Source organism: Scomber scombrus, chromosome 4 (assembly GCF_963691925.1).
Source record: "Scomber scombrus chromosome 4, fScoSco1.1, whole genome shotgun sequence".
Lineage (NCBI taxonomy): Eukaryota > Metazoa > Chordata > Actinopteri > Scombriformes > Scombridae > Scomber > Scomber scombrus.
In genome coordinates, this window is record NC_084973.1 from 23779390 (window position 1) to 23805588 (window position 26199).

General features: G+C 38.0%; 2 protein-coding genes across 3 annotated transcripts; both read left to right on the plus strand.

Annotated features, from left to right (window-relative positions):
• Positions 1-656: 656 nt before the first annotated feature.
• Positions 657-14291, plus strand: tut7 (terminal uridylyl transferase 7). 2 transcript variants are annotated; one of them, XM_062417423.1, is made up of 29 exons: positions 657-752; positions 1996-2434; positions 2947-3101; positions 3292-3408; positions 3585-3762; positions 3913-4001; positions 4327-4378; positions 4501-4570; positions 4801-4927; positions 5070-5189; positions 5319-5453; positions 5652-5829; positions 5989-6680; positions 6847-6997; positions 8606-8692; positions 8822-8922; positions 9122-9179; positions 9440-9543; positions 9706-9795; positions 9981-10094; positions 10416-10493; positions 10583-10760; positions 11263-11310; positions 11395-11486; positions 11577-11692; positions 11789-11985; positions 12096-12166; positions 12286-12352; positions 13057-14291. In XM_062417423.1, the coding sequence occupies exons 2-29, from the start codon at positions 2014-2016 to the stop codon at positions 13107-13109; spliced, it is 3939 nt and encodes a 1312-aa protein (XP_062273407.1). In that variant the 5' UTR covers positions 657-752; positions 1996-2013; the 3' UTR covers positions 13110-14291. The 2 variants fall into 2 exon arrangements, with proteins under 2 accessions (XP_062273407.1, XP_062273406.1); XM_062417422.1 differs by having other exon boundaries at positions 11263-11486.
• A 1347-nt stretch (positions 14292-15638) lies between these two features.
• Positions 15639-22546, plus strand: isca1 (iron-sulfur cluster assembly 1). Its single transcript, XM_062417668.1, has 4 exons — positions 15639-15731; positions 20354-20407; positions 21079-21184; positions 21477-22546. The coding sequence occupies exons 1-4, from the start codon at positions 15651-15653 to the stop codon at positions 21623-21625; spliced, it is 390 nt and encodes a 129-aa protein (XP_062273652.1). The 5' UTR covers positions 15639-15650; the 3' UTR covers positions 21626-22546.
• The last annotated feature ends 3653 nt before the right edge of the window (positions 22547-26199 follow it).

The following is a 26199-nucleotide window of genomic DNA, read 5'->3' on the forward strand; positions in this document are numbered from 1 at the left end:
AGAGTTTTGCAAAATAGCCTATAGTTTCCAAGACAGTGTCTAACCAACCAGAAAAAACTGTAATTAGGGAGACTCTAATGACATCAGACTATAGCAATGGTATATAGACCATAAGGCCCACTGGTCAGAACTGGCCCGCCAATGGGGTCCAATCTGGCCCACTTAATAACTGCCAAGTATGAAAATTGCAGAAAAATGATTCAAAATGTTCTGCTGCTTCAGAGATTGTTTTTTCCCCACCCTGACCAGAAATCAATTCTCTGGAAAAAAAAAGAATATATATTGTGATAATATTTAAAACATTAAAAAGTGAACATTGTGGAAAATGTTAATCAGCAGCTTCTGTGCTAAATAATCTAATGATGTGCAAAATAATCTGTAAATAGAGAATTTATTGTAGTTATAAGACATATATTTTTATTATATAGGTTATTATGCAATTGTTTTACTTTTCCGGCGCACTTGACATCAATTGGGCTGTATGTAGCCCTTAAACTATAAATGAGTTTGACACCCTAGACTATTAGTGATGGATAACCCAGTAGGAGGAATATAAAGGCTGATACGTGCTTTAAGTCACCAAAGAAGAAGAAAGCGCATATGGCACACAACACCGTGACGCAACACGTAAGGCACACAACACCGTGACGCAGCACGTAAGTCACCGCCCCCGGCGTGAAGTTTTAGGGAGTCCCGATCATACAAAGTCAGACCTGAAGGCTTCAAGAATGTCCTCTGTGCACGTACAAAAGGTATTTAGAAGGCTGCGAATACCATTTATGTGCAATTATCAGTGAAATTAGAGTGGGCAGCCTGTGCCGCAGCTGTAGGTTTAACAGTTTTAACAAAAAAGTGTAAAATCAAAACAGTATCGTTAGCTGTTAGCTGCTTCTAGCTGTTAGCTAACGTTAGGTGGCCTAGCTAAAAAATGAGCAGCTAACCGTAACATTAACCAGTTGGCTTATATGTAGCAAGTTCGCTAACCTTAAATCTGGTTGTTAACGCTAATCCACTTGACGGTGTGTCAGCTACATGCGTGATTAAGTTAGCCCCATTAACGCGAAGAGTAACGTTAAGTAGGAGCTGCGGGTAGATGCAGACTGGACATGCTAAGTAGGCTAGCTCAGGCTAACACCATGTCATAACAAGCTCTTCAAGTAGAGTTACTGTTAGCCAGGTAACTTGAGATGTTGTGTGCATAGTTACCGTAATTAAACTAACTGTGATGTTATATTAGTGAAATGTGCTGTAGCGTGACGAGGAGCCTTGTTTATGTTTGTTTAAACGGGTCTGACGGGCTTCAGATGTTTAAACACTGTCAATACACAGACAATAAAAGTCCTGAGATTTCAGAGGGCAGACAACTTTAGAAGAAGGCAATGAAAGCTTATGCACAACTTAATATACGGGCAACTAAAATAAAACGATACGGGTATCTGTCAAAGTCAACAGTTTTGCAGATGTGCTTTCGCATACAAGCATGTGACAAAGATATTATGATTACATCAGGTTTATACACTCACTGACCTCTTTATTAGGTACATCTGTGCAATCTAGGTTAATCCAACCTGCTTTAAATTCTACATTATATATTATACATTTTCAGTTTTTGTCGACATTGTCAGGCAAGGTGATAATCCTACGTTATGTTTATTATTGAGCTCATGTTGGGTGATGTATTAGGGTGTGTTATATTGAATGGTGTTCCTAATATTTTGTCATTCCATTAACATACATAAGAGGGGCAAAATATTAGGACCATCAGTCAATATAATGCGCCCCAGTACACCACCACCACTTAGTACGACCTCAGTTATAAACATAATTTTATTGACAATATAGACAAAACTGAAATTGTATAAACTTCATAGTTGTAGAGTTTAAAGCAGAGCTGTTTTATTGGATTGAATTAGACTGCACAGCTGTACCTAATGAAATTGCCTTTTATGTTTAATGAAATGTGCTATGTAAAAATAAATTTGCCTTGCCTTGCAGTTTTAGCATAAGTGTACCATGGAAAACTCGGGCAGGTCTTACCGGACAAGGCAAGGTGGCTGGGAGAGGGGATCCACATCAGAGAAGGCAGATAGCTGGAGGAACCAGGACCAGGGTAGAGGACAGAGCTTCAGACCACATGGAAGTCAGCAGGACAAGAAGAACCACGGTGGGCCGTCCTGGGCAAGCCCCAAGAAGGGTGGAATGGGGCCCTTAGGTTATTCCCCTGGAGGATTCAGAGGTGGTCACAGCCCCTTGCAGATGGATGAAACCCGGTGGTTTCCAGGTCATGACAGCAGCGGTGGCGGTCGAGAAGATAATTGGAGAGAGCGATCGCAGCAGCAGCAGCACTGGAGGAGGAGTACCCAGGGAGAAGGTCCAAAGGAGGATAAGGAGCAGTGGAGGAGAGAGGACTCTGATGGCGGGGCTAATAAACAAGGTGAAAATTTAAAACTCAGACATCCCAGAAAAGTATAGATTGGGTGCATTCACTGTCATAGAGCTGCATTAATTAGAGGGAAAATTAATCTGCAACTATTTTCATAATCAATGAATCGCAAAAATGCCAAATATTTGGTTTCAGGTTCTCAGATTTGAGAATGTGCTGCTGTTCATTGTTGTCCATGAAAATAAATTCTTAGAGTTTTGGACTGTTGGTCGGACAAAGTAAGACATTTGATCACATCCTGTTGGGCTGTAGGAAATTGTGAGGGGCATCTTTCACAGCTTTTTGATGTTAATAATCAAAAAAAGAATTAGAAGATTAATCAATTATGAAAGCAATCATTACTTGCAGCCCTATACTGTGATGAGACATAATTTAAGACTAAATCATTTAAGACTTGGCTGTACCACACTGTCCACAACATAAACACAGTTAGTTAGTCAGTTAACACCATCTCTGAGACTTGGTCAACAAATCCATGAGGCATTTATTTCTTCTCTGTAAAGGGAGAAGACGGAGAAACCGAAACAAGAGGAACGTTTTTGCTGAAGAGAACAGGGGCCTTGTGATTGAAGAGTCCACACTCTCAGCCAAAGAACTCCAGAACCTTCGGCAGGCAGAGAGGCGACTGAACAGAGAAGAGATCTACTCCCTGAAGAAGGTACATGCACCAAATATACAGCCTTACATATACATATATATTTGCCTTGATACTTAATTTTATATAACATAGGCATTCTTTCTCTGATTAGAGGTTATAATAGGTATGAGATGCATTAAGATGTTGTCAACAACATTGTCATTTGTTGCAGCTGTTTTATTTACTTTTCTTTTTCTTTGAATTGGTTCAGAAATCTCACCACAACCCCGGTGCACTTTACACCTGCGCTCTGTGCGACATTCTCCTGGAATCTGTGTCTGAAGCTTACAGGCATATCAGAGACAAGCGGCATAAGAAGAGGGCCAGGGTGAGAGATGGTCTTATTATACTAACTATCAGTAGCATGGTCACAGTTAATATGTGTAGACTGATGACGCCATTATGCACAAACTGTGACATAGAGAGTGGACAGGTGCATCATTGTTAAATCAGTCTTTGTGCTTTGACAACTGGGATGAACACCTGTTATGTTTGTGTTTATAGGAGAGGCAGGAGCAGGTGATGCTGACCGAGATTCTGCCCCCTGGCCCGGAGCAGATCAGTGCAGTCAATGCTGCACTTGAGGCTATTGTCCAGGAACATGGGATGAATGACGTGGACGTAGAGAAGAGACAGTCTGTTGTCTCTATCATGCAAGAGCTCCTTCAGTCCGTCCTGCCTGGTGAGCCACATAAGGACAGAGACATGATCTAAATTCATGCTGACAGAATTAGCAAGCTGACTTTTAGCTGTTATGCTTTTCATCATTTAATTATTCAGTGTGTAATGTTTTATTTTTAATAACATTAGTCCGTTTCTCTCATATCTGTAGAGATCAGGCTCAGGCTATATGGATCATCTTGCACTAAGTTTGGATTTAAGGATTCTGATGTCAACATTGACATTCAGTATCCACCTCATGTGAGTAGCCCAGTGCGAGTTTGATTGTGTGTATTTTGTTTATTAATGAATCGTTTTTTAATAAAATAAAGACCACAGTAATAAAAGTAAGACCCTTCCTGACAGGAAATAGAAAGACATTCTCAAAAGTCAGAATGTTACAAGTTGTAAGATTCGATTCACAGGATGCAGTTCAAGATAATACGACACTGTAAAGTTACTTAACCGAGCTTCAGGATCATTCAGACTGGTGCTTGATACAGTATTCAAAATAAATCAGCTCCAGCAAGAGTTACTGTGGTGATCATAAAATATTTGCTTGGTTGTTTCTTGGATGTATTCACAGATGCATCAGCCTGACGTCTTGTTGTTGGTCAAGGACAACCTCTCTAAGTGCCGTGAGTCACCTCTCTTTCATTTCACTACAAGACTCAACAGTTTTTCTTGAATATAAATTCCACCATGTGGAAGACAGTCATGGTTGATAGTGTACATTTAACATGTCTTGTTGTTTTCTCAGCTCTTTTTGTTGATCTGGAAGCTGATTTTCATGCCAGGGTACCTGTAGTAATCTGCAACGAAAAAAAGAGGTGGGTAGCCCGTACAGTTGTACATTTACTGATTTTTTTTTGCATATTGAAATCATGAATTAAGCTCAGAAGTCATGACTCAATATATACATGTTGAACATTATTCAAAACATTGAAATACCAAGAGTTTTTCTTACATAAAAAGGGTAAGTTGCTGATGTCAGTGAGGTATGAGATATGCTACCTCATGCACAGGGGCTTTAAACTGAAACTGTTATTTTTCCCCACAGTGGCCTAATCTGCAAAGTAAGTGCAGGGAATGAAAATGCGTTCCAGACCACCTCCTATCTTACTGCTTTAGCCAGTAAGGAGCCTCTCCTCCCTCCACTGGTTCTGAGCCTCAGACACTGGGCCCGGGTAAGTTCCCAGTTGAGACACTGAAATATTGATCACTTTAACCAGACAACAAGTTACTCTCCCTGTCTGATTGTATCTACAAAGCACCATTAATGCTGCTAAATGTTATTTTTGACATCTGTTCTTTTTGCCGCTGGTTTAGATCTGTCAGATTGACCGTGCAGAGGAAGGTGGGCTGCCACCGTACGTCTTCGCCCTCATGGTTATATTCTTTTTACAACAGCGCAAAGAGTCTCTCTTGCCCACCTATATGAACCAAGAGGTGTGTTTCTTTTTATCTTGTGCCTCATGTAAAAATATTCTATTAGTTTAGCTTTCAAGTATTGCTCCTTGTTTGTCGAATTTGCCATTTTTTTATTGAAACTCTTCTAATCATTTTATTATCTTTTAGATTAAAGTGTTTTCACTCAGCAAGCTGTCAGACTTCAATCTCACGCATGTAGATGATGGATATTTACACTGGGCTTACACCTCTTCGTCCAAAGAATCCTCACAGCCAGCAGAGGGCTCGGGTATGAAGGGAAAGGTAATCAAAACAAATATTTTGTCTGAGGAATAAAAAGGTCCTTCTCCTCATGTTTATTTTTGTCCAAGTTACCTCGCTGTCATAGTCTGTCACTTAAAATAAACTTGAAGGCATCTTAAACATAAGACATGGGAGAGCATTTACTAACTGATTCATGAACATTTATACCATAAGTGTGTCTGATGTGTTTATCTGCAGATTTCGCTGGTATTTCCGAGCCCTCACCCACCTGTTCAAGTCGGGCTTCTCTGGGTTGAAATGCTTCGCTTCTATTCACTTGAGTTCAACATGGCCGACAATGTCATCGGTGTACGGACCAGTGTTGTCCTCTCCAGAGAGACCAAAGACTGGCCAAAGAAACGCATTGCTGTGGAGGGTCAGAAAATTCATCATTTGTAGTGTTACTGAAATGTCATTGCTTTAGTTAACAGCATTATTTTAGGATGAATGTTGGCCATAATCTTCACTTCTGCGGAATGTTTTAAAGGTTTAAATACTTGTTCATGTTCTAATTGTTGCTAATATCTGTGTTTAGACCCCTTTTCCGTGAAGAGGAATGTGGCCCGCACAGTCAATAGCCAGCAAATGTACGAGTACATCCTCCACTGCCTCAAAACCACATATAAGTACTTTGCACTGCCACTCAACACACCAGCTGCTAATCACAGGACAGATGCGCAGAGGAAACCTACTCAAGGTGCAAAGGCAAAGGATTTTAAAGAAAAGGATGGATGCATGTCAGATTTCAAGCAGCTCAGTATTAAGTCACAAAATGCGAGTCAACCTAAAACTGAAGAAAATGGTCCTGAAGACTCTGATTGCATTATTGAGGAAGAGGAGGAAGTTGAAGAAGACAGTGACTCAGATGGGGACAAGGAAAAAGTGGACATGGGCAAAAGCAGCCTCTCTGAAGATGATGAGGATGAAGATGTGGATGTGGACACACATATGAGACACCACTTGGACAGCTTAACCACAGAGGATGAGGAGATTTTCCTAGTGGACGAGATCTCAGGGGAGGAGCTTTTGTCTGATGAGGAGGGTCCAGATTTGGATACACCTGGTTCAATGGATGAGGACGAGGAAGAGGAGGAGGTGCTGGCAGCTGCCAGTCTCTCACCTTTACCTTCAGAGGATACAATTAAAGATGAGAACCCTGAAAATAAAAACCAAAAACAGAACAAACGGTCCTATGAATTCACCAGGCAAGCGTTTACACGAGGCAAGGTAACTGTAGCCTCAAATGTGTCTTTGTTTTACATGCAGTGATTCTGTCTGCTTCTTTGAACAGCAAGGTTCTTTAACATTGATTTGAAAGACAACAAAAACAATTTCAAACTTGTTATGGCAAATAAGCTTTTGTGCATCATGTAAACTTTTCAATCTCTCCTAGTCACACATGGTGGTGTGCAGCTTGTGCAAGCGTGATGGGCATCTGAAGAAAGATTGCCCAGAAGACTTTAAGAAGGTGCAGCTGGATCCCTTACCAGCAATGACACCTGAGTTTTCCAATCTTCTGAACAAAGTCTGTGAGCAGTGCTACAGTAAGTATTCTGTAAAAGTGAGTATTTTGAATGGGCATCATGCAAGAACACTTTCATATGCATACTAAATATGTTACTTTCTTTTTACCAAACTCTCCTAACTGCACAGAGTTGTCTTTAAGTGCTCGTTTCAACTTGATGAATTCCACCTGTACATGAGTAGGTGCACTGTTGTGGGAGGTTTCTCTTTAGTTTCATTCACCACAGGGTTTCTACTAAGAGTAAAAAAGAGGAATTTCTAACCACAGAGCTTCAAGTCTTGAAAAAATTACAACATACTGGTACAGCTGTCAGGTGTCATCAGAGCAGAGATGAGCAGTAGCATGACATAAATAAATGAGGAGTGGTTTGATATGTGGTGCTAAAGCAAAATTGCCCATGACTTAGACGGAAGGCGATCAAGCAGATGAATGACAAAATACTGTACAACAGGTGATATTATACTTGTCGGTGCAATGGAGGATTTTCCTGGACACACATACATACCCTGAAACAGCTGTCAGCATGCGAAAATAAACACTTCTAATAAATACTTAAGAAGTCATACCAAAATATGCTAATAAAATAAATTAAAAATCAATCTTCTCAGTTCCAGTTAAGACATTTGTGTGTGTTTGTGTGAGAAAGCCTGCCCAGCCTTAACAAGCAGGTTAACGAGTGCTGATGTCATCGCAGTCAGTGTCTGCAGGCAGAGCAGAGGAGCATATTCTGGACACTACTGAGTTTTCCCATTGTTGTGCATTAATAGCCAGTATTTATGTTATTTTCATCTCTAAGTGTAGTCATGCAGCTCTTACTTACTGGGCTTGTTTGTAGTTTAACTCTTCATCATTTTTCCCTTAATTGGCTCCTAATTGCCCAGTTAGTGTGGAGGGCATCATGGTTGCTATCTGGTGTTAGTTCTATTAATGTGCTACAGTTGTGGTCTCCTTAAATATGTAAAGTGATATAAATAATTTAGTACAACCAAAGGGAATGTTTGCTTGAGAGAGTTGTAATTGATTTAGACTGAAACAGCTGCAGTAAATAGCTGTATTACTTTGAAGTATGTTAATTCAGTTATGTTATTATTTTCTCTTGTGTATACAACTGAAACACCTAATAAGTGTCCTACCAGGTCACATTTATGTCTTCTACAAAGTCTACAATAAATCCCCTGAACTACAGATCCTCTCTCCTGTCAATCTCTGTATCGCTGTATCTCTATCCAAACCATTTAATTTTCCAAAGGCCTTTATTACTGTGCATGACTTCTACAGCAGGTCTGGACCACTTGTGAATTCCTACCGAAGATGTTAACTAATAAAGAGAATAGGTGAATGTCACATTCTCATAAATTACTCACATGCCACTTAGGAGCAAATCAGTTCGTATGAGTGGTTCTTGCATCCTGCCCAGAAGGGATTAAAGGTTGTGTTACTATTATCTATTATCTGTGTTACTTGTGATTGAGTCATTCTTATGCTTGGTTGAATTATTACAAAATATTTTCAAGTATTTTTTTTACTCTACTCACAGTGCACTTGCAGTATACAGATTAAATACTCTGCTACGTATGTATGTGTACATTTTAAAATCTGATCTGGTGTTTGGTTGGTTTCCTTTCAGCGGACTTTGCACCAGATGAACTGGAAGTGAGTGTAAGAGAGCACATCCTTAAAGATCTGGAGATCTTTGTCAGACGACAGTTTGCTGGTGAAGTAAACTAGCATCACTTATTCTCTGTGATAATGTGTTTTATTGACTTGCCCATTCACCACCAAGATGAAGGACAGACAGCATGATGAGAATGAAATGTACTGTATGTGGTTTTTTGATGGACAGGTGCTCGGCTACAGCTGTTTGGATCTTCCAAAAATGGTTTTGGCTTCAGACAGAGTGACCTGGACATCTGTATGGTGCTGGAAGGACAGGAGACCATGGATGTATGTTACACTTTTATCACACTTGCATGCAGTCATCTAAGAAGGCACCTGCCTTTTCAGTTCAGTTCAACTTAATTTATCGTTGTATGTAGCAGCTCGCTACCCAGATATTGGCTGCACAAGTAATTTGAAAAGTGGGAAAGTACTGAGCTGTAATTCATAAAATATAACTTTTGTCTTGTTTTTTCCCCCTTTACAGGATGTTGACTGCATCAATATAATTGAAAGCCTGGCAAGACTTCTGAAGAGACACCCAGGTAAGAAATGGCAGACTTTTGTTACTGATAAATAGAACATGTCTTTTATGTACTTCCAGTGCATCATTAGTTATTAATAAATTATTTTAAAGGCTTGCAGCTCATTTTTGGTTTCAGTTTAGGTCATGTCAACAAGTTATCTTTTGGAAAGTAAATGGTCAAATAATGTTTGTGCGGTAATTCTGTGATAAAGTGAAATGAGATGTAGAGCAAAAATAGTATCTGTTTAATGTGTATCCATATCTGCACCTTGCCAAAAGATCTGAAGAACATCCTGCCCATCACTACGGCAAAAGTACCCATCGTGAAGTTCTTCCATATTCGCACCGGCCTGGAGGGAGACATCAGCCTCTATAACACGCTGGTAGGGACTTCAAAATGCTCTACCTGATCTGTTTTATTTTCATGTAGTCTAAATATCAGTATGTCAGTATGCCAGATAACAGGATTTCACTGTACAATAAAATGTATACAAGTCTCTTAAATTGACAATCTTGGGTTTTAATACAAAAATTTTCATTCTCAGGCCCTGCACAACACACAACTGCTAGCATCGTATGCTGCTATCGACAGAAGAGTGAAGATCCTCTGTTACGTCATGAAGGTTTTTGCCAAAGTGAGCGTGCTTTACAGACTCATAGCCAGGCTGTCTATACATGCCTTCAATGTCGCCATCTGCTGTGTTGCTGCGCATGTGACAATAAAAGCTCTTGACTCTTGAAATGTAAACGTGCATGTCATATTGTAAGTGTGATGCATTACTTTATTACCATCATTTTTTCTTTTTTCGTCCCATTACAGATGTGTGACATTGGGGATGCTTCACGTGGGAGCCTCTCCTCTTATGCGTACACCCTCATGGTACTTTACTTCCTCCAGCAGAGAGACCCACCAGTTATCCCTGTGCTGCAAGAGGTACACATGACTTTAAAAAAAGTTATTTTATATTCTATCTCTCCTATGTGAAAAAATACTTTAGTTTATAGTCCAGTTTATGCTGTAATTTTCCCATGATTTAGATGTTTTCCAGTCCAAGTACCATCAGGCTGCAGGCTGTTTTAGAGCATAAAACCTGAATTTTTTTACATAAATAGATTTCACTTTGTAGCAGTCAGTTGTGTTGAGTTAAAAACAGTCCATCTATACATGCAACACTCCCAAGCTTAAAACAATATGTGTTAATATCTCAAACTCTGTTAATTTGATTTTTTTTTTTTAACTGTTTGTTTGTTGCAGATTTATGATGGAAAGAAGAAGCCTGAGGTGTTAGTGGATGGCTGGAACGTGTACTTCTTTGATGATTTAAAGTCACTTGTGAGTATTGTGTATTTCTACATATTTTTGTATGTGTGGATGTTTCACACTGTGTCTTAAATAAGACTTTTGTCTTCCTCAACCTGCAGCCCAGTCGCTGGCCACATTCCGGGCAGAACACTGAGACGGTTGGGCAGCTGTGGCTTGGCCTGCTCCGCTTCTACACTGAGGACTTTGACTTCAGAGAGCATGTTGTCTGCATCCGTCAGCATGCCCGCCTCACCACTTTCAACAAGCAGTGGACATCCAAATACATCGTCATTGAAGGTCAGCTTGTCTTATTGAGTGTTAAGACAGAATGAAGTGTGAATTTTGGATGTAAGTCAGTGGAAAGATGGGAGTGGTTGTGAAGTGGCCTGGAGCAGCATGGATTGACACAAAGATGCATCCTTGTTGGCTAAATATGTTAATATGAGTGAACATTTTTGTGCTTGGGGCCTGTCAGGCAAATCTATTGTTGTTTCGGAGACTGGAGGAAAATAACAGGAAGAACTGGAGTTCATGTTGGCTGGTTGTGGCAAGAAAACACAAACTGCAAAGGTCCAGCAGTTACATTTTGCATGAATTACGTGAGGCAAAAATGAGTTTTTGCCCAAACTTCTGCAATAAAAAGAGATCTAAATAATTTGATAGAGTAACATGGAAAAAGTTGGTAGTGTTCTGGTTTAAACTTGTTTCCCATCCAACTGCACAAGCTGTCGAAACATGATTGTTCTGCCACCTTATAAATGATGTTTGTGTTTGTTTCTCTTCTCTGTTCATATTACAGATCCGTTCGACCTCAATCATAATCTGGGTGCTGGTCTGTCCAGGAAAAGTATGTTGATTTCTTTGTTTTCTATCTCTCAAAAGTATATTCATGCATTCTCACATTTCTTTTTTCTGATTTTCATCAATACAGTGACTAACTTCATCATGAAGGCTTTCATTAATGGCAGAACAGTGTTCGGTACACCAGTTAAAGTCTTTCTTCCTCAGTACCCCAGTCAAATGGTTGGTATTTGCCATCTAAACACCATATTTGTATAATGTGGTGGCATTAACTAGTAAGCACTGACACTGATTTGTCTGAATTGCTTACAGGAGTATTTCTTCGATCCTGAAGTTCTCACTGAGGGAGAGGTGGCTCCCAACGACCGCTGCTGCCGCATCTGTGGCAAGATTGGCCACTTTATGAAAGACTGTCCCATGCGTAAGAAGTGGGTATCGTCACCATCAGTGTTTTACTTTTAAGTTAATCTACACAAGGTGTCGAGATAGATGTTTATGTTGTCTTGTGGATAATACTCACCCAGGTCCAGGCACAGGCGGGACTCTGAGAAAAAACCAGAGAACATGCGAGACAGGATGGATTCTGGAGAGGACAAGGAACCGTTCAAACACAAGGGTGAGCACTGGAGGAAAAGAGATGCACTGGAGATACGCTGCTGCTACTTGTGTGGATCAAGTGCCCACATCAAGAAGGACTGTCAGCTGTACAGAAGCCCTGCAGGTTGGTTGCACTGTTAACCACTCTCAACTGCATTTTGCTTTTGTACTTTCGAAGAAGTTAGGGGAAATATCGATAGCTTCCTTTTTAAATCTTACATTTTTGCTTGGCAGGAAATGTGAAAATGGAAAGCTTTCCTTCAGCTTCAGGCCACCTGAGGAACTTGAGAGAGAGGGAGAAACAGGTAAGTCTCACATTTGTAAAAAGGGATTATGCTATTTCTATTTAATTCTCTGCCACTGACTGACAGCTAACAGCAATGCAAACCTCTACATCTGTGTGCCTGTGTATCTTTTTTTCCAGGGTTCATCCTTACAAGAAGAGAAAAAGAAGTGGAAGCAACAGAATGTGATATTAAGTCCACAAGCAGGTATATACTCAGTTGTCAGTCACAATGAAAGATTTGTGACCTAGACGTCAGTGTATAGCTTATTTAACATTTAAGTTGCATTAATTATTTTAATTTTTTGTAATATTATAACAAGTGCTTATGGAACACTTTTATTCAATTTTTTTTAACACAGGCAGTATTTTTTAATGTAGTTGAGGTTGAGGAATGTGAAAACTGTATCTGTTTTCCATTCAGGACACCACACTTTGAATTATTTCTCCCCACGTCATGCCTCAATCCTGTTTGGATTTTGGGGTCCTCTATATACTTTCTACAGAATTCATAGTTCCAGTAAAAACTTTTTTTTTCCTTTTTTGTATTTTGGGTCAACTGACTTGTCTAGGGCTGGTGAGGACAGAGAATGAGAGCAGAGAAGGTTTGCAGCAGGTTCAGGTCCATCCTTCTTTCTCTGGACAGAGCAAATGCCGTCTGTTATTTTGGCTAAAGTTTTGTATTTTGCTCCTGTTATTTGTTGCCTTCTATACAGTCCAGAAACATTTTTTGTGACACCTGTAACCTGAAATGATTTTGTGCAAATAAAGCAGTAAATGAAGCAAATTCAGCTCTCAGTTTATCAGGATGAGGAGATAGGTCTTGCTTTGTCATTTAGGATAAGATTTTTTTAAATACATTTTGACAATTGCTTTCTGATCGGCTAAAAATTAATGTGTTGTGTGTTTCAGTAACCTGCCGAAATTTGGGTCGCTCTGGTCACAGGAAGAGCCCGGTGGAATGAGCAGCGTCTGTTTGGAGGCAGTGGCTACACAAACCACGAGGTTCTCCTCTTGTCCAGGCAGATGGCGACCCGAGCCCAGAAATCTGAATGAGACTGTCGGGCCAATGGAGCCTGTTAAAAGCCAAAGCCAGGACGCCTTGACTTGAAGCCATATAGGGCCTTTTATGTGTGTGCGTGTGTGTGTGTGTCTCCACCCCCCCCCCCAACACGCACCTCCTCAGAGGAGCTTTTTAAGGCTGTCATTTTAAATTCACAAGCCATTATGCATGCACCTCATGTCTTTGTTTACTTACACTGCCAGTCAAGTTTTTTTTTAAACTCATTGCATTTCAAGCAATGTTAATGTCAATTCAGTGTCAAATCTAAATTCAAAAATAAAAGTCATTGAGAAGAGTCTCTCACATGCCTAACAGTAAAAAGCTGATAGCTTGATTCCATTAAGGTGTCTGTTGCAGATAACATACCATGTATTTTCATTTGATACTCAATGCCTATACATTTTGACACTGTATAGGTGAAAATGTCCTTACAGTCAGGGTAACACTGCTGCAGCTGTAAGACAAAGACACATGGTAATGATATAGTATGTTGTCTATTATTTAGAGTGAGAAGACATCAATTAGAAAAGTCAAGATTAAGGGTATATTCAGTTTAACCCAAAAGAGATGAGCACATCTCTCTAATTATATGTGATTTACAATGAATTTACAAATGTGTTCTTTGAGATTTAACAAAATCAATTATAGGTTGTTTAAAAACATTTGAATGGCAGTGTACCTTTCGTAATGGCCAGATCTTTTTTTTTTTTTTTTAAATTGAATTACTTTTAAATTGATTGTCCTCTGCACTGACGTCCATCAGTCCGTCTCTCCTTCAGCTTTGAAAGCAGCTCTAATTACAGAAATACTGTGTCTGTATTATGTGTTTGTGTTAGAGTAAACCACAGTGCAGATATTTGTTCAGGATCATAATTTTATTTTTTTGCGACTGTTGATCCACGCCTATTTTATAGATGCATACAGCCCCTCAACTGCTTGTAACTTTAGGACAGAAGGATTGACATTCATCCTCAGCTGTCCCTAGTGTGTAATAATAACCTTTGTGCAAGAACTCGGTTGAGGAAGTGTGGCAAGAAAGTTGACGCTTGACAATGCCGGTATTAAATAAAAAAAATAAAAAAAACTGATATAGTTGAGCTGATAAGCATACACTGCTACAAACACTGCATTCACTCACACCTAAACTGGAGGTTATCTCAATTGGCTCAGTGGAGAGTATAATGTATTTATTTCCCACAAAGGCTACATTTTGTCGTAATGGTGCCACAGATTGGTAGCTGCACTGTGTGAGGGTCCACGCCCTTGAATTATGTTGCTGCTAGATGATGTCTGAAAGACCTGCTAATCATTCAACTTCTTCAAATATGGACTGTCTGGCTTTACTGTTGTCTTAATATGGTTGAATTTTATAAAAAAGATTGTGTTCAGTGTATTGTAATCCATTTTTTAATTTTAAAAGTAGCCTTGTTTCATGCCAGCCTTACTATTTTTGCTTCTGTTGTGTTTTGACCCAAACGAGAGGTTCAGTTTGTTATTAAGGAACCCCGATCCTGCCAGGAAAGGTTGGCTCAAAGAATTCATTAAACTGAAATCCAATCCCAGTGTGGAACATTGTCTTTGGAAGTTTTTGTACAACATATGTATGGAGATCAAATATTAGTGCATTTATAAAAACAATTTACTTTTACAATCAACTCCATTGACTATTTCTCTGTTGCACAACATATTTTACAGCACCCATAGTTGTGCTCAGAAATATCAGTCAGGTGCATCTCTTATGAAGTTGACTCATATGATGGATAGAAGATTAAATATGAATAAGAAGAAATTTCTTTCTTGTTTTAATGCTTCTATAACACATGAAATTCATATTAATTCAACATCATTTATGGTAAGATTTATGTGTTATTTTTTTACAGTTAATCTCAACCACTTCATCCTTGATCACTGGATGTTGAGTTGTAATGTTAATTTTCACAGGAAGACCTGCACACCATACAGAGAATACCATGGTATTGTAAAAAGTCAGTTACTTAATTTGTAAATAGTAGTTTGACCCAAAAAAAACAAAGCAAATCCTGCATGTGTGGTTGAAATCTCTGGAGAAATCTAGTGGACTTTTTGTTCTCAATATCACTGATTATAAAATAATGGCAAGAACTGAAATGAAAACAATCAACACAAGAGTATTCACAGGTCTTGAAAATTATTTATTGAATTTTTTTTTTTTAGCAAGTACTTGTTTCAAATGTTACAGTATGATTATTGATATAAAAACAATATATATATAAATCGATTACTATTGGGTTATGCAACAGAAGCTCTCCCCACCCCCAGCCTTTTATCTGAAAGCTTATTGGCTTGATCACCCGTCCGTCATGAGGTCCGCTATTCTCATTGGACGAGCTGCTCACTTGGGGCGGTTCCCTGCTTCCTTTCATAACACTTTGTCGTTCAATGTTGTGATTCCAACTGTAGCAACATGTCTGCCTCCATGGTGCGAGCGACCGTCCGGGCGGTCAGCAAAAGAAAGATACTACCTACAAGAGCCGCGCTGACACTGGTGAGTAATAGCACGGGGTTATAAAGTCATAAGATAGACCGTTCAGCTGCGTTATATGTGTTGATTCAGAGAGCGGCCGTTACGCAGTGTTACGTTATCCACAGTTAGCTTAGCTGGCTAACATCTGTGACGTGAATAGCGTGCCCTGGTGTTATGGCGAAGTCTGTCCCCCCGTCGATATGTGTTCCCCTCCTCCATAACCCCCAACCAGTCGTCTTCTGGAGGTGCTTAACCTTTATCTAATTTTACTTTAACACCCAACCAGCTAACCGTAACCATACCGAATATGTTGGGAGGGTTTTATCAGTAGGGTGACATTATTCAGAGGGGGGTACAGACCTCGACATAACACCGGTTTACGGATCTTTCCCAGTAAACTCTTCTCCATGTTCATGTTTACGGATGTTCACTTCTAGGTAGTTATAATAAAACGTATCACTTTGGTGGCAATAATCTTAAAGTCGTCCTGGGCTTAACTAAATGCTTGTCATTGGCATTGTACGATGGTTAGCTAAGCTGTTGAGCCGTTGTTTGGTAATTTGCCACCGACTGAGGTGACTGCCACTGTGTTTCAGTTCTTTAAAAAACACACAACACGTCAACTTGTCTACCATGATGTTAAAAACAGTAACATTAAGTAGTTATAAAGGTAGAAACAGTGATGTGAGAGACTCAGTGTTGTTTTTTTATATAAAAAATGTGCAACAATCGGTTGTTTCTGCAAAGGATGTAAAAAGAAAAGTTGATTTCCTTATTTAAAACAACCTTAAAATGATTTTAATACAGTACAGAAAATATTAATTTGGTCATTTTTATCGCATCTTATGTAAACAAAGTCGTATCGCCAACAGGATGCATCCACAGTTCTTCACGTATTTTTCTCAAGTAAATGTTTTTAAATAGCTTGTTTTCAGCATCCACACAGATGATAATAATGGCACACACGTTTAACACACAGTAGGATGATCAAAGCGGGTGGTTTCTAGCTGTTTTGACCACAGTTTACATAGTGCTTAGACACAGACTGAATATATTGTGTGCACACAATGACTCAGCACTTTCCCCACTGAGGATAACGTTACAAAATAGCAAGATTTTATAATGATGATAATGTGAGGTACTTAATAGTATTTTGTTTCTTCTCTTCTAATTTAATACTTATGTTTTATAAAAGATCATCTTTGTGCGTGTTTGTTTTGTCACAAAGAATGCTTATGTTTTAGTTTTAACTAGATATTGACCTGTCACAGATATATCGGTATCAGCAAATATGTTTGCCCGATATATGTTCCAAAACTATTTTTTATATAGTTATAGTTATATATAGGCAGCATATTATGTATATTTGAACCATTTTAAAAATTCAAGTTGAATATATGTATGTTTTTTTTGTTCTGTTTTAAAAAAAAATTCATAGCTGATTATAATTATTAAATTCCCTGCTGTGTTTTTACTGTTTCAGTTACCAGACACGGTTTATTGTCAAACTGTGATATATCAATATCCATTACATATCCTTGTCACAAGTGATTAATAACCACATTTAAGGGATCGCTGCAAAAAAATGTGTGATTATGTTTAAATTCTGTATAATATTATGTAATATATGTATCAGAGCTATTTTGCTGTAATATAATATATAATATCCGAATCTGCATCGTTTTTCAAATGTAATACAATCATTCACCTTGGTGTGGACTCCACAAGTTTGTTCAAAACCTGATGACCCATTTATCTTAAAAACAGAGTGGTGGTACTCCTCCTCGGTCAGGCAGGAGTTGGTTCAGTACAGGTGTCAAACTCCAGAATCGGCCAAATACTCTAGACTTTAAAATATTCCCACCACCATGTTTCACCTTTGGTTTGATCCTTACATTCAACTTTCTGTTACTGCAGTGAAACTCAAACTTGGATTCATCAGTAAACAGGACTATTTTCAAGTCATCTACTGTGAAATTCTGATATATCTCCGCTCGTCTTAAGCATTAGGCTTTGAAGTGGTTTATAAACTGCTGCTCGTCCTCTGAGACCACTTCAAACCAGCCATCTTTTGATAATACTTTTACTGATTGGAGTCTTTTTTATTTATCTACCAAATTCAGTATCTGTGATGACGCTTTTTTTGTATCTCTCGGTGAACAAAGTTTGATTCGTTGATCTTCTGATGTTTTGGTCACTTTTAGTCTGCCTGATTGTGCTTTGAATACAACCGATCGACTTAATGCAAAGTGTTTTAGAGCTCCATGAATCGCCTCCTTAGAAACTTTTCTAAGCCATGTCTAGCCATGATTTAACGCTGAGAAAACTCCTTTTTGCTTAAAATAACAATTTGACTTCTGACACTTTCACTTGGTTCTGATGTCATGTTTCCCACCACACAATGCTTCTTAGTAAGCAATAATCTGCTAGAAAATTGAGGAGCAGTCATATTTACCACAGGTGAACCATGGCTGTGAGTTGAGTTACTTAAACGAGGCTCTGATGAGTACATCTGATCCACCTGAGTGTCATCTGAACGCTTCATTGGAGGAAATCTGACCTTTTGTACAAAGAAGTTAAGTTGGTCAGGGCCTCAAATGTGCTTAAACTTGATTCCTGGCCTACAAATGATGCAGAATCTTAAATATTTTCTCAAATATCCTCAAACTTTATGATTATTTGCAGGTGAAAATATTAATCATTTTCAATGTGATCTCAGACCTTTGGACCCAAGTTAAATTAAAATAAGAAAAGAACCAAAATACCCTTTTTAAGAAATCATAAAAAAACAACCAGACCCAAACAGACACAACACAATTTACAATACGATACAAACTATTACAGTTTAATACAACAGAGAGAGAGATAGTCTTTAATCTGGTGTCAGGTTTGATATTCCCACGCTGGATGAATGCAAACATTAGCGGCCAAGTGGCTAACTTCTGGTTAGCTCTCAGCTAACTTAAATTGGGATAAATTAATTTAATTGTGCGGCTTTTCTAGACTTTCCAAATATTATGGAACCAAATGGATCAGGTAGTGAAACAAGTCTTTTCATGGGGGTCGTGTGACGCTCAAAACAATTTATCCACCGTTTTTACAGCTACAATAGACAAAAGACGCATTTCAACAGTGTTTTTGTAATTACCGTGACTCTGTCGGTGCAAAGTCATGGTTGGTGGTTTTGGGCGGGATGGAAACACACCGAGGGTGAATATCAGTCTGACGAGCGTTGCTGCAAGATAATTTACGTGTTGTTCTGAGCTGATAAAAAACGTGAAGTAGTAGATTGGCCTTCAACTTTAAGGCAGCTGTAGTAGACGGATGGAAAAGTAAAAGAGAAAACAGCAAACATAGTGTTGTTGTATTTTAGTACTCAGGATAATTTTACTAAGATTTGGAATAAAAAAGGAAAATAAAATAAGGTAGGGAAGAAAGAAAAAATGTTTATATCTTTATAGTTAATTTAATCTTTCATATATATATTTTTTTCTTTTTCTTTTCAATTACACATTTCAGTTTTAAGTTTTTAATTTTATGATTTAAATTCAGGTATTTTCCATTTAAGTTTTCAGTCTCAATCAATGTCAATTTGTCTTCAATATCCAATTTCCAATCTCTCACTTTTTTTTCTTTTAAAAAAAAACAAACATTTTATATATTAATTTTGCATTTTCCCTTAAAAAAATAAATTAAGATTCTGGGTAAAGTAATCTTTCACACCTGTTGGGCACTAATGACACATCCTTAATATAAATGTTAACGAATTACACATTAAACATGATATAACTTAACTAAAATAAGTTGCAGAATTACAAAAATACAAAGGTTAAAAGAAATAAGAATATAAAATCTAGTGTATAAAGGCTCATACTTGTATTATCTCTCTGATTTATAAGAGATAAGGTGTTTGTCTCCTCTGAACATTTGGCCGTCGGTATAGTTATGAAACAGGCTGTGACACAGTTTAACACATGCTGATGAATGTCCCGGCTTTAAGGGATTAGCACTATGATGTGGCAAATGTAGTTCACCACCCTCTCCTAAATGCAGGAGAGCTAAAACCTTATCTCATCCACACCTATATCCTGTCAGGTACAGTCCTGGAGGTTATTACTCTACACTGTAGGTACTGATTTCAGGCTCTACACAACAGGACAAAAACGATTATAAACACTTGATAAAAATCTCTCATTTTCCATTTTCAATCAATCAATCAATCAATCGCACTGTATTTATATAGCACCTTTCATACAGACTAGTGTAATTCAAAGTGCTTTACCGTTAGCTGATTGACAAGTTGATTATAAGACAGAACAAGTGTCATCATAAATTATAAAATAAAACAAAAACAATGTACAAGAGAAAACTGGAGACCAATGCACGCACCAAAAAAGAAAAATGCTTAAAGGTAGTGTAAAAAAAAAAAAAAGTAGACAAAAATGAATTGATAAATAAAAATTAAAATATCAAAAAAACATAAAATTCAAAGACTATAAACTATGTTTTGTTTTATCCATGTTCTTGTTTTTCATGTTTGTTTTTTTTAAAGCTAAACATATAAAAAAAAGAAGGTGTTACGTACTATTTATTGGAGATATGAGGCATAATCTTTTGACTTCTGTTGTCTTTTTCTTATTCAGACTCCAGCAGCTGTGAACAAGATCAGGTGTTTGTTGGACGGAAAGCCAGAATATGTGAGTAACTGATACAACCAAGAGTCACTGAAACTTCATATCAATAAACAGCAAATGTGTCTCTATCTCTTTTGTAAATGACAGCAGGGTGCAGCGTTGTTCTCCACCTGAGTCTTAAATGAGTCTTTATATCCTTTGAAATGCCTTGTTGTTGAAATGTGCCTTAAACAGGGAGTAGGGAATGAGTGAATAAGTGGCTGATTTCAGACACGTCCACAGTGTCACCTTTTTCACTGATGATATTAAAGTTTAATGTAAATCCACTTTCAGAAAAATTAGGCGGTTTTTGTAAGGTGATTAGACACTAATTAAAACATACTAATGTTATTTTATGTTTCTCCCAAGTCTGTCCTGCTAGATACTACTAAACTCAACACATTGATCCTTTAATCAGAAAAATCCTACTGCAGTTTGATTGATATTTCCTGGAATACATAATAAAAACAGGATTCATAAAAATGAAAATAAATGGAGATATCATTTTTTTTCAAACAAACATAATTGATCTCTTTGGTTGTTCTTTCAGGGTAATATGATGTTTTTCTGTGGACTAAAGTGCTTGACAACTACTGTACATCTGCATATTTGTCTTACAGCAGAATGGATGTAATGAAATTAAGTTTTGGTGGATGAATTACAGTAAACGTTAAAGCTCCTCTGGCTCTTTACAGATCGGTCTAAAGGTGGGAGTGAGAACACGTGGCTGCAATGGACTAACGTACACACTGGACTACACTAAACAGAGTGACAAGTCTGATGAGGAGGTGCTGCAGGATGGTAAGCTGTGTTTTCTTAAACCATAGTTAAGATGTGGAATATTTGATTTATGAAAAAAGATGGAACAGATCAGAGGGGCAACTTGTTTGGAGCTGATGTGAGACGGCTTTCTGCTAGTGACTTCTTTTTAAAACTACCACTAGGGGGTGCCAAAGTGTACACAGTTGTTTTATGTTTTATGGGCATGACTCTTTTTTTTACCATAATGGAAAATCTACAAAATCCTGGCTATAATATACTGAGGTTAAACCACTGTAATAGTGATGGCTGTGCTGTGGTGGCTCTCTTGCAGGTGTGAGGGTCTTCATAGAGAAGAAAGCTCAGCTGACTCTTCTGGGAACTGAGATGGACTTTGTGGAGTCAATGCTATCCAGTGAATTTGTCTTCAACAATCCCAACATAAAAGGCACGTGTGGCTGCGGAGAGAGCTTCAACATCTGAGTGTCACGGAGACTCCGTCCTCCCCCTAACCTTCCCTGCTCCAAACCCTGTCCCATCCAAAAAAAGACTGAGAGACCCAGTGTTGACGAGGGAGTCGGACATGAGGAAATCTCTGAGATGTGGACGTGCCTGTGTACTCACCACTGCTGTTCCTGCAGACCACTCGCATTCACACATCCTTAGTAAGCACGTTGATGCTTAGAAAAGGGTTTTCATACAACTATTGCATCTTAATTGATTTTAGGTTCTCATTATTCTGATGACAGCTGCTTCTTTTTATTCTCCATCTGAAATCCACTCCGGACCTTAGAAAGGAACTCGATAGCAAAGTGTTTTTAATTTTAATGTCTAGCTGCCATTTTACTTATATACGCACATTATTTTCAGAAATTCAGTCAAGTAACATCCGGATATCTTTGCAGGAAATGGTACAAAATGGCCCAAATACATCCTCTATAAAGCTGACAGCTGAGCAGGCTGATGAAACATTTGATACTATTAAGTATATTGTTTTTAGGTTTGAATCAATCCACCAAAACCCAGATGTAACAGGTCAATAGCTGTTGACTAAACACACTGTAAGACAGTGTGCCGTCATATAGTCGCGTACCAACAGTATGCAGAAGTGGACGAGGTTGAGTGTCTTGAAACTGCTGTATTCAGTTTGTATAGTCTTTGAAAAGTCAAAAGTATATATTTATCTCTCTGTGTAAATATAAAGAATGTAAACCTTTGAACCACACAAGCGCACAAGTAAAAAAAGCAACGCACACAACAGGTATCCCTCACATAAGAGTACATAAAGTTTATGTTGGTTTCTTTTTGCTTGATCAAAGGCAGACTTTGTATAGACTGTGCTCTAAAGATTTGTAACCTGTGCAATATGTCTGTGTACATATGAAATAATAAAGAAATAGATACATCAAGTCATTGTAAATTGTGTGGTCACTGTATTGTGTTCAGCCAATTTTTGTTTTGTTTTTTGTTTTAAACTTTATTCATAAAACTATTTGATAAGACAAAGAAAAAATGAGATGCAGTAAGTACAATCAAATGAACTCATAAGGCACTACAACACAATTTTACTATAACTCAAAACTGATCAATATCACCCAAATATTCCTCTAAATCTTCTAAAACATCAGGGTAGAGTTTAGACCACATGTTTTTTTTAAATGTATTTTTATACTTTACATTCATTTTTTAAAGACTGCATTCATCAAAACAAATTCAATGTAATCAAAGTCCAAGTGTTAAACATTGTGAAATCAAGTCTTCTGAAAGAAAATAAAAAATAAAAAGGACAAAACAAAAATGAAGGCAGATTGAAGTTTAAATGTTTTTTTAATGTTATAATGAATTGTACATATACTGAGTTTCGAATAAATCTTATAGATAAAAGAAATGTAAAATCATGAAGGAAAAGAGAACCTATTTATAATCTTTTGAGCAAAATTTTTTTATTTAAAAGATAATCCCATTATTATTACATTTTTGAGTTAGAAATTACATTTATGTTTCTAGCCCCACCAAAAAATACGGTTGTACAATAATAATACAATTAAGAAGCTCATGAATGATTCAATTTATTTTCTACATCAGTGAAATGTTACACAATAAACATTTGTGGGGTATATGTGCAATGTGGGATTTTTTAAATGTATATCCATAGGCCTAGTTGCTATACAGAATTTAAGATAAGATGTATCTTTATTGATCCTCCTTTGGAGAAATTCAAATTGACACAGAAGTACAGTGGGGAAAAAAGTAACAGCATAAGGGTGAAATTATTATTATTTTTTAAAAAATACAAACAATCTCTGTGTAAATAAATACATGTGCAATATGCAGAATCTCCTGAGATAATATACATGTGTACAATGTTCCCGGGATTAACACAGTAAGGACAACATCAGTCTTTTTTAGTGGGAGTGGGAGGTACCGGGAGTTGTGGTGTTGTACTCTCAATTAAATTATTCCAAAAGAAGCTTCCCGTTGTAGTTATCTTCGTTTGTTTGTACAATTTATTTTAAACATGTTTTTAGTAGCATTCAGAGACAGAGACATCCAGGTGACAGGATGGTTCTTTCTTCATAACTTGGATACAGTTGTCATGGAGACGGTTGACTTGTCAGATTCTCAGCTGTCAGTAGGAAGCAGATGTGTCAGCTTGCTTCATCGGTGCTGTCACCACTTTTCTGTCTGTCCTGACTTTCATGGATTCAGACAAAAGGGGAAGGAGGTAAATTTAAGAAAAAAAGACAGATTTTAGTCATTCTTATTTTTTCAGTGTTAACTTTACAGAAGTAACATCTGGACACATTGATTTTTCTTTTTAAAGGTCTTTTGGGGTGATGGACAAACAGAACAAGGATGGAGATTTTGACAGCAGAGAGTCTCATGGGCTGAAGGTAGTGAAGACAAACAACATTTATTAGATTTTTAGGACTAATAGGTAACATTTTCATGCTAACATGCTGATGTTTAGAGGCTAATATTTTCATTTTCACCATCATAGCATGTTAGCTTGCTAATATTTTCCAATTAGTACAGCTGGGGTTAATGGGAATGGCATTTGTTTTTTCTGGCATTTAGTCATGGTAAAAATTTAAACTTTGACCTATTGATGCTGCTACATTAAACGTAAGGGGTCACCATTGTAATTACAACTCATTCTAAGGTGGAAGGTGAATGTCTGTACCAAATTTCATGCTAATCCATCTGATAATTGTTCAGTCTGGACTGAAGAGGTGATTGGTTGACATGGTGCTAGAGGAAAAGTGATTTGGACACTTGGTGCCATTTGAGGCAAATATAAAATGTATAATTTTGACAAATATGAATTAGATCATTTTGAAGATATAATGAATGAATGATCTTTATTTGTCGTTATACACAAGTACAACGGAACTCTGGCTTCTCTCTGGTAATTATTTGACAGGAAGCAGGAAAGCCTATACAGACTTTAATATTCCATTACAAGTAAAAGTCCTGCATGAAAAATTCTACTTAAATAAAAGTACATATGTATCAGCCTCAAAGTATACATAGAGTATTACAGTAAAAGTAATGGTTTGGTCCCTCTGACTGATATATTATTATGTATGTCCTCATTAGATTATTAATACTGAAGCACCAGTGTTAGAGCAGCATGTTACTGTTGTAGCTGCTGGAGGTGGAGCTAGTTTACACTACTTTATTTAACTAGTTTAGTCCAGGGGGTCAGTCCCCTCCAAAGGGTCAACAGATAAATCTGAGGGGTCATCAGATGATTAATGGAAGAGGATAGAAGAAAAAATAAAGTCCCAAAACACACATCTGTTTTCATTTTTTGAACTTTTTCTCTAATCTTTGATTTTTGGTGAAATATTGGATCATTTGAACATTTAATGGAATGAAACCATGTGAGAAGTTTAGAGGGAAACTATTTGGTGGAGCTGTTAACAACTCATAGACATCTGAAATGTGAGCCCTAACACATTTCTTTTTGTAAGACGTCAAAACCAAAAAGGTTGGAAACCACTTGTTTCATCTTTAAAAACTGTCAGTCGCTGAAGGGTGATCTCTGTCAGTCCTGTGGAAAACACCTAAACTGCTTTTTTTTCAGATTTCAGAGTTATTGAAGACTTTGGCTGATAAGAAATCACCACCTCATTGCAACATATGTATTGACCCTCGAAACATCAGCACCACCCTTTCCATCCTAAATAAAACAGGGTGCACTTGCAGCACTGCATGGATTATTAGATCCAAAGCTGTCCTCCCCAAAAACATCAACCAGCTGTCCAGTTGTCAGTTTAAGAGGCGAGATCATTTTCGTGAAAGCTTATCATCCTCTGTCACTGTTCCTGCCCCTGTCACCGCTGTGGCCTCAACTCAGGAGGGACAACTGCAACCCAGCTCGCTGTCCTCAAATCTTGTCATCCTTGCACACCTGGTGGAAAAATCTAAGAAGCTGCCCTTAGGTTCAGTCTCTTCTGTTGGAGAGCAGCTTAAAAAGCAGGAGATTCATCCACACATCCTAGGGGTGCAGGCATGGACGGGGCAGCAGTCATTGGAGTGGTGCAGGCCGGCTGCTAGACAGGTGTTTCCCCAACAAGGTCAGGTAACAATTTGTCTTTATCTTCTCCTGCCACACAAGTAGGCACATATACACACCAAGTTAGTCCAATTAGAAGACCAAAAGTGAATAATTTAAGTGAGTGTTGAAATGTTTGATCCAAATTTAGGGCCAACCAATAAATGGTTCTTTGAAGACTTGACAGACCTCCAGAGGAAACTGTTTATAGGAGCTTCAAAGAAATCTGGAAACCCGAGCCGCTTGCAGACGCCTGGGAAAGATACTCGCCACGTTTCATCTGAGACCATCCCTTCATCCAACAGTTAAAGACAGTCAACAACACAGAAAAGATACAACAAAACTGAAACCAGTAAAAACAGTTTGACTCTTTTTTATGTAGCACTTGTTTGTGAGAGACTGTGTTATGTGGAGAAGGAGCAGGTGGACCCAAATACAGGATACTACATGCAGAAGAAGGCTAACAAGACTAGTGTTTCAGTTCACTTTAGCACAT

Coding starts and splice junctions, on each gene's coding strand:
- tut7 (XM_062417422.1), top strand. CDS start 2,014: ATGGAAAACTCGGGCAGGTCTTACCGGACAAGGCAAGGTGGCTGGGAG. Junction 3,409..3,584: donor GGCATAAGAAGAGGGCCAGG/GTGAGAGATGGT, acceptor TTGTGTTTATAG/GAGAGGCAGGAGCAGGTGAT. Junction 10,494..10,582: donor TTGATGATTTAAAGTCACTT/GTGAGTATTGTG, acceptor CTCAACCTGCAG/CCCAGTCGCTGGCCACATTC.
- isca1 (XM_062417668.1), top strand. CDS start 15,651: ATGTCTGCCTCCATGGTGCGAGCGACCGTCCGGGCGGTCAGCAAAAGA. Junction 20,408..21,078: donor TGGACGGAAAGCCAGAATAT/GTGAGTAACTGA, acceptor GGCTCTTTACAG/ATCGGTCTAAAGGTGGGAGT. Junction 21,185..21,476: donor TGAGGAGGTGCTGCAGGATG/GTAAGCTGTGTT, acceptor GCTCTCTTGCAG/GTGTGAGGGTCTTCATAGAG.